This window comes from Acanthisitta chloris, unplaced genomic scaffold (genome assembly GCF_000695815.1).
Source record: "Acanthisitta chloris isolate BGI_N310 unplaced genomic scaffold, ASM69581v1 scaffold26016, whole genome shotgun sequence".
NCBI classification, from domain to species: domain Eukaryota; kingdom Metazoa; phylum Chordata; class Aves; order Passeriformes; family Acanthisittidae; genus Acanthisitta; species Acanthisitta chloris.
The window spans coordinates 333-13,776 of NW_008677963.1; the positions used below are offsets into that span (position 1 = coordinate 333).

The following is a 13,444-nucleotide window of genomic DNA, read 5'->3' on the forward strand; positions in this document are numbered from 1 at the left end:
GGTCCTGCTTTTTCCCCTTGTTTTGTTGTTGGATTTGAGCTGTGCATCCCTCCTGGAGCTCAGCAAAAGTGGGAGCTCATCCCTGCTCCAGGGATCCTGCCAGGCTCCCTCTGTCCTGCAGGGCATGTAGGGCTGTAGGAGTGTAGGAAGAGGCTCAGGGAGATGATTATTTTTAGGGAGTGGAATAAGTCTGAGGTCAGCTGGGTCCATCAGGCCTGAAAGCACCAGCAGGAGCAGCTGAGGCAGAGAGGGCTGAAATCCTCCAGGCACAGGGGGTCAGTGTGATCTGATGGTGCTGGAAAAACACTTTACAAGGCACCAGCAAAGGCTTAGGCCACACCAGGCACGGGGGAAACACGTCAGCTCAGAGAGGGGAAACTGAGGCACAGGGCTGCCAGGAAGAGAAGCCCGTGCTGAGCTGCTGGGGTTGAGCAATTGGGAGATTTGCACTTTTATTGGGGTGATGGGAGTGGTTTGCAGCCTCTCAGCAGAGCTGTGCTGGAACCCCAGGGTCAGCATGGCTGGGCTCTGTCTGGGCAGCTCTCCTCCCACCTCCTGGTGCTCTCAAGACCCAAAAAAGGAAGAATTTGCCCCTTTCCTGCTGCTCGGAAGGGGATGTGGTGACGGAGGCAAAGGTGGCAGCGCCAGGGCGTAAACAGGAAACAGAACTCCTCAGCACGGGAGGATGAACCTGTGTTTGGGAGCTCCTCCATCCCCACATGGCTTTTTTTTTATTGGGCTGCAGTTCACCCTCATCTTCCCTTCAGGAGAACTGAGGCTTTGGCTTCACCCCTTTGCACAGCCACAATGCTCCGGAGAGAAGCTCAGTGTGACTGTGCTGCTGTAGGAGGGTTTTTTTTTCAGACACTTTGGTTATTTTTGGCATCATTTTTGCATGGGCCAATTGTCATGTCCTCTAACCCTCCCTCTGCCTCAGCAGGGACATCCCCAGAGCTTTTCATCCACTGCAGAGCACACCCAGGAGTGAGATGCTTGTTCCTGCCCCTCCTGTATCCCCCAAATCTGAGTCCCACCACGCACACATACACCCCAAAGCCACCAAGCTGCCTGCAAAATCCCCTCCTGCTATTGCTGTGGGGGGATAAATGGGATTCTTGCTGGGTCATTGAGGGGGGATAAATGGGATTCTTGCTGGGTTTATTCCCTGTGGGAGGAGGGATGGATGCAGGAGAGGCAGTTGCTGGCTGCAGGAGGAGGTTGGTGCTGGGTTTTCCCGGGATGCTCGTGTGGCTCCTCAGGAAACCCAAAGCTTTGTCAGCTCTTCCGCTGTGCCGAGCGATTTTTTTCGGTGGGGAGTTTCTCTTCTGCTTTTTCTCAGGCAGAGCCCCAGGGCTGGCCTTGCTTCCTGCCCTTCCCCTCCTGCTCCAGCTCCAGCTTGGCCTTTCCAGCCTCATCTGTGGTTTGAGACATGGCACAGAAGGTTTTTTGCTGGGATCTATCCTGGTGGGCAGGGCAGGACACCAGGATTGCTGCTGTGCAGAGGATTTAGAGGCAGGTTCATCCTCTGACACAGGTTTTACCCCATGGCCTTGGTTGAGTCATTTTTCCATCTGGATTTTGTTGTGGAGTTGGGTGTTTTCCTTGCAGGAAAAGGGGTTTGTTTCCCAGGGGATCAGGAGGAAGCACATGGCGATGTGGGAGGTGGAGGAAAAATAGCAGTTTGCAGAGTAAATGCTTTTTTCTCACCTCAGTTTCTCTGCTGGGATAAGGGAAGGGAGGGGAGAGACCCTGGAAAAATGAAATCCTGCCTGGAGGAGAGTTTGCACAAACATCCAAGAAAAAGCAAAGCCCAAGAAGCCTTTTTTGCATCATTCAAAGCTGCCCCAATGGTGCATTTCAAGGTCCCTCTGGTGCCTGATTTCCAAGGGCTTCACTCCAAATCCCATTTTAATTCCACCTTGTAGCATCCAAAAATCACACTGGAGATCCAAACTGGGCCAGTTCCAAGATGGGATTTTAGGGGGACTTCCCAAGTGTTTGTACAGGAGAATGGAGATCTTTTGGCACAAAAATCCAACTGGCATCTCTGGCTGCTTGGAAAATCACCTCTTCTGCTGCCACTGGGTTGGGATAGCACGAGGAAGCAGCAGCTGGACCCAACCTTGTGTGTCCAAAGCTCTGAAGAATAAAATAGCAGTAAAATAGGTGGAGAAAAGGAACATTGATAACCCTCCCACCTCCAGCTCTGGCGTCACTGGGATCATCCATGGATGCTCCAAATGCAAATTCAGCGTAAGCCAATCTCCCCTGGGATTAAATTTTCAGTGAGTTTAAGGCACCTCTGCCCTTATCTGATCTCCCTCCCTTCCCACTGCCTCTCCTGGAGAAGCCACAGCAAACTCTACTCACGTCTGTGTCCTGTGCTGCGTTTTCCAGGAGCAATTCCCATCCCAGGGGAGTTTCTTTTCTCCCTGTTCTCCATGAGAGTGTGCCAGGGATGTGGGAATGGGGAGGCTCATCCCAGGCTTTTCTCCCCTCCCTCTGTGCAGCTCAGCTCCCATGACAGCGGAGAGGGAGGATGGATTACGGCGGTGGAGAGGACCTGGTTCCCTGTGGAAAAGACAAATTCATCTCCAAGTAAGATGCTCTGGAGGGCTGGAACTCAGGAATGCAGGAGCTGGGGAGGATGTCTGCAATATTCCAGGGGGGATATGTGCATTGTGTGATAGATAAGACATAATATAATGTCTGATAGATGATGTGATCTGAAATATGTGATGTGTAGTGATACTATAAAACCAATATGTGATGTGTTATCCTTAGTATATAATATTCCTTGGGGTTGGAAGGATAGGAGTGTCCCTGGGTTTGACTCAATCCACTTGGATGTGGAAAAAAAAATCCGTTCTGGAACAAACCCAGAGGATTCTTAATGGGATGCTGAAATTTCCCTTAGGAATGTGGCCAAATGCTCTCTGAACTTCCCCAAAAAAAGAGGAATTTTTTTGGCTGACAAGATCCTCATTAACTGCTCTTTTGTTCTTTGCCAAAGAAGGAAAATGATCCCCAGGTTTTAAGGAAGATTTTGAAAGAGATAAAGCAAATATGTGATGTTTCCCTCTCCCTTTTTTCTTTCCCATGACCCCAAATCCCTGTGATTTGTGCTTGTTTGTCCCAGGCTGGTGCTGCTGAGCATCCTCAGCCCCCACAGCATCAGGAACCAGTGCCAGGGGCAACACTGTCCCTGGATTCAGGGCTGGGCCATGCCAGCCTGGGATGGTTTATCTTCAGTTGCTATTGATCTTTATTTTCAGTCATTATTTTTAAGTCCATATGTATCTTTATAGCTTTATTTCATCTATTTTTTATCTTCATTTTGATAGTTGCAGTTTTATTTTGATCATTACTTTGCCTCTGGAATAAGGCTCAGATTTTTATTCCGAGATCAGAATCTGGAGCCAACGTGACCAACTCTCCTGTGATCCCTTGTGACTCCCCCATGACCTCAGGCCTTGGGTGCCCTGAAAACTGCTTTGGTTTTCAGCCCTCTGACAGCTCCTCCGAGGCCTGTTGGGTTTTCTTGGGTCTTTCTGCAAGGTTTATGTAGGACACACTTTCAGGGAGATTCTCCCCCTACCTGTGGGTGCAAAGAGCATCCTCACAGCAGATATCCCCAACGAGGGAAATCCAGAGGTGCCAAAAGACCCAAACTTGCCTCAAATAAAGCTCTTTTGGCTCCTGCAGAGCATAGCAACCTCCCTAACCAGGGGAGCAATCCCAGATCCCCCAAATTCCCCTTAGGCAGCTCAGGGGGCATCAAGTGTTACCTGCAGTTTTCTTCCCTTGTTCTTCCAAACCTCTTCTCAGTGTCTTTTCCAATTGTTTTCCCCAGAAATGAGCTGCTCTTGCACTTGAAGACCTACAACATCTACTACGAAGGGCAAAATCTGCAGCTGCGGCACCGGGAGGTAAGAACCCCTGGGCAGGCACCAAGCCCAGGGAATTGGGAATGTTTCTGACTTAGGGAATCATGGAATCTTGTTCCACCTCCTGCCCTGGGCAGGGACACCTTCCACCAAACCAGGTTGCTCCAAGCTGCATCCAGCCTGGCCTTGGACCTCAGCTCTAAACTGGAGAGACTGGGTTTGAGGGATGGAACACTCAGCAGATAAGGAATTCACTGGATAGTCTTTAAGGTCCCTTCCAGCCCAAACCATTCCATGATTCCATGTCATGCAGAGCAGTGTCAGGGGCTTTGCTCAAGTCCAGGTAGACGATGTCACTTGCTCTTCCCTGATCCATCGGTGCCATAACCCCATCCTGGGAGGTCATTAATTTTGTCAGGCACAATTTGCCCTAATGAAGCCACATTGGCTGCCACCAATCCTTATTTTCCACGTGCCTTCCCATAGTTTCCAGGAGAATCTGCCCCATGATCCTACCAGGCACAAGGGTGAGACCGCATGGACTCGTGAGGCCCAAAAAACACCTTTTAGCCACTGAATCATAGGAACAGTTTGGCTTGGAAGTTACCTAAAGCTCATCAATTCCAAGCCCACGTTCCTGACTGCTCTTTGGGATGCTGAGTGCCCATCCCTGCTGCAGGAGGAAGGGGAGCTCATCGTGGAGGGGCTGCTGAACATCTCCTGGGGGCTGCGGCGTCCCATCCGCCTCCAGATGCAGGACGACAACCAGCGCATCCGACCACCACCCTCCTCCTCCTCCTGGCACTCTGGCTGCAACCTGGGGGCCCACGGGTGAGCTGGGAAGGGGAGCAGACACAAACACCCCCAAAAACGCCCCCCACCCCCTCCAGCTGTCAGGGTTGGCTGGTTGCACCCCCAGCTGCTCTCAGTGGGTCATTTCGGCCCAAGCCAAGGCTGAACTAAAGGGTTGTGGGTTCACAATGCCAAGTCCCCCCTGGTTTTGGCAATGATGCTCTTTTTGTGCCCCCTCTCTTTGCAGACTCCCCGTTTTTTTTTTGCTCCTCTCCCCTTTGGAAATCTCCCCCTGGTGTAAAACGATGCTGCTTGGGGCCTCAGCATTCCTTCCTGGGAAGAGGGCAGCTGAGATAACACCTTCCAAGTGGTTTTTGGGAGCAGGACAGGATGGGATTTGGGTTTTATATTGCAACTAGCCCGTGCTGTGACCCTACAGGGAGGGTTGTCTGCCAATCCACTGGGAGAACGGGCAGATTTCCAGGCTGGAAGCAGCAGTATGTGGGCTCAGAGAGGAGATTCCCTGGATAATCATTCCCTCTGCAGCTGGATGCTGGCAGGGCACCCCTCACCACCTCTGTCCATGCCAGGTCTGTGCTGAAGCCCAGCACCTTGCCAGACATCCAGGTGACGGATGCGGAGGCTGCGCCGAACGCGGAGGCTCCCGGGAATGGCACAGGTGAGCCAAGCTTGGATCCACTTGGATTTGGCTGAGAAGTTGGGATAAGCTACCTCATGCTCCAGTTTTATTTGAGCAAACCTAAGCCAGCCTTGTTTTACCCTCCTGCATCCCCATCCTGCTCCAGGTTCCCTGGAGCCACTTCCAAAGCTCCTTGATTCGTTTGGTTTAATCCTAGCCTGAAACTCCAGGATCTGAAAGGTCTTTTCCAACCCAAATGATTCCATGATTCCCAAGGGGTTTTGCTTGGGGAAGGAGCTGCAGTGGGATGTGGTGGAAAGGAGCTTGGAAAGAAATAGGGGGATGGAGCAAAGAGCCTCGTGGGATCGTAGGGAAAAGGATGTCTGTGCTTCCCCTTCCCGGAGGCTCCGCGTTTCGGGAAGAAGAATGGGCTCATTGGGAAGTGCCGTTACCATGGGGAAGTCAACATTGCTGCAAAGTGTTTTTCCCCTCCCTGATTTTTTCCTCTGTGGAGGGGGAAGAGCTCGGCCAGGCGCTTCGTTAACCCCTTGTTTGGAGCAGAGGCAGCAAGGAAAGGGACACAAACTGTCCCACTGGGAATTCCCACAGGAAAAATCTGCTGGGTGCATTTTTCTCATCCAATTGGGGCATTTTGCAGCTGTTCTGACTTTTTGGGGGGATCTTTTTTCATGGGGGGAGAGAGAAGAACCAGCTAATCCTTTACGTGCCTGGATGCTGATCCATATCCCAGCTCAGAGAGGAGCTGAGCCCTTGTAAAACTCATTGATCCATGAACCCCTATCCATATTCCTCCAGTTTTTTTCCTTTTTGACCTCCCTACTAACAACACTTTTCCTCCCTTGGCTGAAGCTTCCCTGGGCATTACCCACCCTAGGTCAAACCATTGCAATTCCCCAGTGGCTCTCTCAGCCTCATGACCTTAATCCTCCTCCAGCACCTCAGAAAAAAAAAAAAAAGCCTTTTATTCCATTTTTTCCCTCTAAAATCCAGTAGAAATCAGTGCCTGATGTGCGTGCACAGCTCCTCGTGAGTGCTTAGTCACTGTATGTGCATCTGGAGCAGCGTGTCCCGGAGATTTTTCCTTGCTGTAGACATGCTTTGAATGAAAACACCCAAAGCTGCAGCCTGAGAGCTTCATTAAAAATGGATGAAGAGCTGGTTTATAATAACCTGGATCCAGGCCAGTTTTCCCGCAGAGATCTGAGGCTCTGCCCTCGTTTGCCTGTTCTCATTAAAGGGAAGGAGAAAAGGGAAAGTTAAATTATGGAAAAGCGAGCGAGGATGCTCTATTTCCCGGGAGAAGAGGTTTTATCCAGGTAGCAGCATGGATTTGGGCAGCTAATGCTGAGCTAATAACCTCCTTCAGGGGCTGGAGGAGAATAAACCAGTTGCTGTGGTTTGAATTGGTGGGTTAAGTGTGTCCTGGGAAGGTTGTAGGGCTGAGTTGCTGGGATGGGATTTTTGCACCCATGGGGAACTCCCAGCAGGAAGATTCTGGAATCACTGGATATCCTGAGTGGGAAGGAACTCACAAGGATCATTGATCCAACTCCTGCCCTGCACAGGACACCCCAACAATTCCACCATGTCCCTGAGAACATCGTCCCAACACAACAAGCTCTGGAGTAGGACCCTGAGAAACTGGGGGTTTCTCTCTTGCCCCCAGTTTTGCAGCAGGAAGATGCTGGAATCACTGGATATCCTGAGTGGGAAGGGACTCACAAGGATCATTGATCCAACTCCTGGCCCTGCATGGGACACCATAAAATCACATGATATGATTGGGAGCATTGACCCAACACAACAAGCACTAGAGTAGGACCCTGAGGGTTTCTCTCTTGCCCCCAGTTTTGCAGCAGGAAGATGCTGGAATCACTGGATATCCTGAGTGGGAAGGGACTCACAAGGATCATTGATCCAACTCCTGGCCCTGCATGGGACACCATAAAATCACATGATATGATTGGGAGCATTGACCCAACACAACAAGCACTAGAGTAGGACCCTGAGGGTTTCTCTCTTGCCCCCAGTTTTGCAGCAGGAAGATGCTGGAATCACTGGATATCCTGAGTGGGAAGGGACTCACAAGGATCATTGATCCAACTCCTGCCCTGCACAGGACACCCCAACAATTCCACCATGTCCCTGAGAACATCGTCCCAACACAACAAGCTCTGGAGTAGGACCCTGAGAAACTGGGGGTTTCTCTCTTGCCCCCAGTTTTGCAGCAGGAAGATGCTGGAATCACTGGATATCCTGAGTGGGAAGGGACTCACAAGGATCATTGATCCAACTCCTGCCCTGCACAGGACACCCCAACAATTCCACCATGTCCCTGAGAACATCGTCCCAACACAACAAGCTCTGGAGTAGGACCCTGAGAAACTGGGGGTTTCTCTCTTGCCCCCAGTTTTGCAGCAGGAAGATGCTGGAATCACTGGATATCCTGAGTGGGAAGGGACTCACAAGGATCATTGATCCAACTCCTGCCCTGCACAGGACACCCCAACAATTCCACCATGTCCCTGAGAACATCGTCCCAACACAACAAGCTCTGGAGTAGGACCCTGAGAAACTGGGGGTTTCTCTCTTGCCCCCAGTTTTGCAGCAGGAAGATGCTGGAATCACTGGATATCCTGAGTGGGAAGGGACTCACAAGGATCATTGATCCAACTCCTGACCCTGCACGGGACACCCTAAAATCACACGATGTGCGTGAGAGCATTGGCCCAACACAACAAGCTCTGGAGTAGGACCCTTGGAAGGTTCTCTCATGCCCTCAATCCACATCCCCACCCTCCCACTGGATCTCTTGCAGCTCCCAAGGCTCCCCCAGAGGAGGCTCCTCAGCTGATGCGGACGCGGAGCGACGTGGGCGTGCGTCCCCGCGGCACTTCCCGCACGCCCAGCGAGCAGCGTCGCATCCGCCGGCATCGCTTCTCCATCAACGGCCACTTCTACAACCACAAGGTGAGCCCCAGCTCCCCAACCCCATCCCCATGGATCAGAGTGTGGGGGGAATCCAGGGAGAGCTCTCAACGGACTTTGTGCCCCGTAGACCTCGGTGTTCACACCTGCCTACGGCTCCGTCACCAACGTGCGGATAAACAGCACCATGACCACCCCTCAGGTCCTCAAACTGCTGCTCAACAAGTTCAAGGTGTGTTTATTATCCCTCCTGAACGTTCCTGGATTGTTCTGCATGAGATTTTTAGACTTATCATTATAATTGACTAGATTATCTATTTGACCTTTATATGTTTACTAGTGGTTTGTGTCTCCATCCAGATCGAGAACTCGGCGGAGGAGTTCGCGCTCTACGTCGTCCACACGAGTGGAGGTGAGTGCCCAATCCCTGGATCCACTGAAGCATTGGCTGCTCCCACTGGGCCAGGCCCAACTGGGGTTTTGGTGTTGCAGAGAAGCAGAAGTTGAGAGCCAGTGACTACCCCCTGATCGCCCGAGTCCTGCAGGGCCCCTGCGAACAGGTCTCCAAGGTCTTCCTCATGGAGAAGGACCAGGTGGAAGAAGTCACCTACGACGTGAGTTTGCCAACATGGGATGTTCATCACTCTTGGATAGGCTTGGAAAAACTGGGGGGAGTCATAGAATCATGGAATGGTTTGGGTTGAAAGGACCTTAAAGATCATCCAGTCCCAACCTGCCACAGGCAGGGACACCTTCCACCAGCTCAGGTTGCTCCAAGCCCCATCCAACCTGACCTGGAACACTCCCAGGGATGGAACAGCCACAGCTTCTCTGGACAACCTGTGCCCACCCTCAGAGGGAATATTTTCTTCCCAATGAACAGAAGTTTCCATGTATTAGAGCTGCAGGAGTTGCTTTGCTCTTGCATCTCCCCATGGAAACTTCCCATCCTATAGGAAAATCCTTGCCCTGTGCTCAAAGAGCAGCTCCAACCCAGAGCCAACCCCCCCGGGCCTGTTGTGCCATCCCAATCCCATCACGGACCAGCGATTCCAGCACAGCCTTTGGCAGAATTGGTATTTTTCCAGCCGGGAAAGCTCCACTGTGCCATCTGCTGGATTCCCAAGGCTGCTCTGCTCCCGAATCCCAACTCAAACGAGTCCCTGGTGGGGATATTTGGGCTTGAAGAGCTGTCTGAGACACTGGGCATGCACAAGGCTCTGCGTGTGACAGAGCCAAGTCTTGCAGAGGGTGGATAAGTTAAGATAAATACATAAATAAAGGTGTTTTTTTTTTTTTCCCAGGGCATCACTTGTTTGCACAAACATCCATTTTTGTTAAGGCTGTTGCAAAAACTGGGGAGTCCTTGATTTCCTCGGTTAAACCCAGGGAGGTGTTGCTGCCATCACATCCTCTTTATCATCTCTCTTGCTGTTCCTCTCCCACCCAGGTCGCTCAGTACATCAAGTTTGAGATGCCCATCCTCAGGAGCTTCATCCAGAAGCTGGAGGAAGAGGAGGACCGTGAAGTGAAGAAGTTGATGCGCAAGTATGATGGGCAGAGGATGCTGAGGGGGATGCAGGGAGGGAAGGATGTTGCTAGTTTGGTCCCAAAATTCATTGGCATAGCACTCTATCCCTAATGCATGCATGAACCACTGGGGTTTGCATTATTCCAGGGTTTTTCTTGGCCAGCTTGATGCTGAAAAATCCTCTTGTGCCTCTCCAGGTACTCCATCCTTCGGCTGATGATCGAGCAGAGGCTGGAGGAGATCTCAGAAGGTCCAACGGCGATGTGAAACTCATCACCAGTGCCCTGGCACGAAGAGCCATGTGCCTGTAGGATGTACTGTACCAAATCCCAAATCCCTGTCATTCCCAGAACGCTCCCAGTGTCCATCTGGATTGCTCCAGCCTTGAGCCAACCCATCCTCATGCACATCACCTGCACAGCATCCTCCGAGGTTTCTCCATGGGATTTTTCCCAGCAAGGCTCTGGCTGGTGGCAGCTTCAGCCAAAACCTCAAGTCTCTGGGAATAACAGGGATAAACAACAAAACCAGAGGAAATCCATGAGCAGCACAAAGCTGAGGATGGGGCCAAGTGAGGGCTACAAGCATTCCAGAGAAGAAATTTGGGGCTCAATTTGGAGACACCCACACGTGGCTCCCATGGAGGATCTGCTGCTTGATGACAAGAGAGCACAAAGAATTCCTCTTTAACTTTTTTTTTTTTTTTTTTTTTAGGGAAAAAAAAGCACATTCCTATTGCAATAATTCGCAGGTGACAGGAAGTTTGTGTCAATCCAAAGGGTCTCTGGGAACTGTGGGTTGAGCCCTGCCCTGGGCACTGATCTTTGGATTTATGGCACAAGTGTGAATGGCATTTTTCCAGCACCTTCCCTTAACCTGCCTCTGGTCGCATATTCCCTCCCTTTCCCTCTCTAATTTGCACTAATATTAGAGATTTTTGAAGACAACCATGATGTCAAAGCTCTCTGGTAGCTGTAACATGCCAAATAGCACTCGCAGGGGTCGCTGAGGGCGTCGAGCATCCCGAGGGATGCTGGATGGGATGTGGTGGGAAGGCAGGAGGAGGGGGAGGCAGGAATAAAGAGGATTTTGTTTTCCAAATCCATTTCCCAGAGGTGCCAGCACATCATCCTGGTGAAACCAGGACCAAACTGGCTCAATTACCACCACCACCTGGACAAACCTCCTCCCTCTGTTACCACCACCTGGACAAACCTCCTCCCTCCCATGCTAAACCAGCAATACCAATTGTATACCTCGACGTGAACTAAAACTCTTGACTTTCTCCCTCCCTTGGAGTTTTTGCAATGTATCTTTGTAATATTTTGGAATTTTAATGGTACCTTTTCCACCTTCAACATGTGTTTGGGAAAGTGTTGTACAGCGAGAGGAGCTTTGTATGGATTTGCAGGATGATTGTGGCATTGCTGTGTGGGTTACCAAGAGAACCAAATATGTAGCAACTTAACACAGAATGAAAACCACTGTGTGAGAGCCTGGTTTGTCCAAAGGGAATCACTTTGTGGATAGAAATTCCAGGGAAATGGGCTCTGTGGGGGCTAGGAGCAATGAGGAAGGAGCAAAACCTGCCTGAATCCCAGTGGGGAAGTCTCCCAAGGAAAAATGCTCCTGCCTTGCAGAGCTGGAGACTGACAGCTAAACTGGTGAAGGATTTTGGGGGAGTATTGGGCTTTTTTAGGATTTCTCCAGCCCTTAGGGATGATTTATCCCCAGGCACCATAGTTGGCAGGCTCCATCCTCTGGATATGTCTCTTCCAGCAGGTAAAACTCCTGTTATATTCATTTTCTTTGGCTTCCTCAAGGCTGATCTGCATCCCACAGGTTATCCCACAGGTTATCCCACAGGTTATCCCGCAGGTTCTCCCCAGCCACGCTTTGCTGGCTCCCCAGCCTGGTGTTATCCAGCCCATTGCATCCCGATTGTCCCTCCCCGAACAGGAGGGGGATAGGAGTGACGTTGGAGCTGCTTATTTGTTGGGAAAAGTCGGGTGTGAGTCGAGCCCAGAGGGCACAGACGGGAAGAGCCATCAGCGGTGCGGCACAGGGTGCACAGGTAAGGGCAGAATCCTGGGCAGGGAGCCTAGGGCTGGAAAAGGGAAGAATTGGGCAGAGAGCAAGGGTAAAAGTGAAGGAGTTTGGCACACACATGGGCTGGAGGTTGGGATGGGGAGAGGAGCCCAGGGAAGCTCCAGCGCTGGGATTTTCCCTAAGTGGTGTTCCATAAGTTTGGGTGATGTAAGGGAAATAAAGGGAGGGGGAAAATAGGAAGGAAAAAAAAAAATTCTTGTGTTAAATTTTTGGAGGTTTGCTGCCTGGGTTGGTGGTGTTTCCAGCAGTGGCAAACCTCTGGAAAAACTCAGGAAGGGGAACATGCACTTCTCCAGCTTTTCCTTATAATCAACCCCATTGACTGGAGGAGCAGGGCAGTGAAATGAGGCAAATTAAATTAATCGAGCCTGGGTTTAATTTTTGAAACGTTGGGTTTGGAAGGAATGGGTCAGGCCTGGCACCTTCCAGCAGGGAGGGAATTGCTGATGCAGCGATGCTGGGCCGGGGCAAGCGGCCAGGGGACTCTGCTCTTTCAAAAGCCCTTTTGTCCACACAGCTCCTGCTATTTTTGGGATGATTTTGGGGCTGCGATGGCTCAGCAGCTTCGGCACAATGAGTCTGTTTGCTCAGCCCCGGGGTGCAGGGTGGGGGCAATCCCATCCTGATGCTCCAGAGCTTTGCAGTGGGGTGGGAAAATGAAGGTGAAAGTTGGGAAATTGGGAGCATTTCATAGAATCATAGAGTTTTAGGGGTTGGAATGGAGCTTAGGGATCATTTAGTCAAAATCCCCTGCCCTGGGCAGGGAAAACTCCCACCAGAGCAGGTTGAGCAAGGTTTCATCCAACCTGGAATGAACAGTCATAGGGTTGGGGCATCCAACACCTCCCTGGGCAACCTGTGCCAGTGTCTCACCACCCTCACAGGGAAAACTTCTGCCTAATATCTAGCCTAAATTTCCCCTCCTTCAATTTGAACCTGTTACACCATACCCTGTCCCTTGGATATTAGGAAGAGATTTTTTACAGAGAGAGTGCTCAGGCATTGGAATGAGCTGCCCAGGGAGGTGGTGGATTCACCATCCCTGGAGGGTTTCAAGGTGAGACTGGGTGTGGCACTTGGTCTAGTGACCACAGTAGGGTTGGGACTTTATGATCTTGGAGCTCTTTTCCAACCCAGTTGATTCTATACAATGATCAGCACTAATCAAACAACAGAGTTTCTTTCTCCCCAGGGTGTTTGCTTGTCTATAATCTGACCTGGATATTCTGTCACCATCTGTGACATCCAAAACACTTTTGTGGCACGAATACTCCAAAGAGTTTGACATGGTAACAGCAAAAGAAGCTGGAACCAAAAGCCTCTGGGGGAGTTTGCTTTGAGCTTGGTTGGGTTAAGGAGTCAGTAGGTTGCTCAGAGAAATGAGAAGTCGAATATAATGACGTCAACTCCGCTGAGAGTAACCGCTAGGGTTGGGTTTGACGCTCTTGGAGTTCTCTTCCAACTCGGTTGATTCTACAGCTCGCTGTGCGCGTTCCACAGGTGGTGCAGGATGAGACCCCGCGACGGCTGGTGCTG

At 51.0% G+C, this 13,444-nt stretch overlaps 1 protein-coding gene across 1 annotated transcript; it reads left to right on the forward strand.

The window, feature by feature from the left end:
• The first annotated feature begins 2,539 nt into the window (after positions 1–2,539).
• Positions 2,540–10,066, forward strand: RASSF2 (Ras association (RalGDS/AF-6) domain family member 2). Its single transcript, XM_009076724.1, has 10 exons — positions 2,540–2,598; positions 3,854–3,929; positions 4,567–4,718; positions 5,270–5,367; positions 8,159–8,310; positions 8,399–8,500; positions 8,629–8,680; positions 8,761–8,882; positions 9,719–9,816; positions 9,997–10,066. Exons 1-10 carry the CDS (start codon positions 2,540–2,542, stop codon positions 10,064–10,066), a joined length of 981 nt encoding a protein of 326 aa, XP_009074972.1.
• Positions 10,067–13,444: the final 3,378 nt, after the last annotated feature.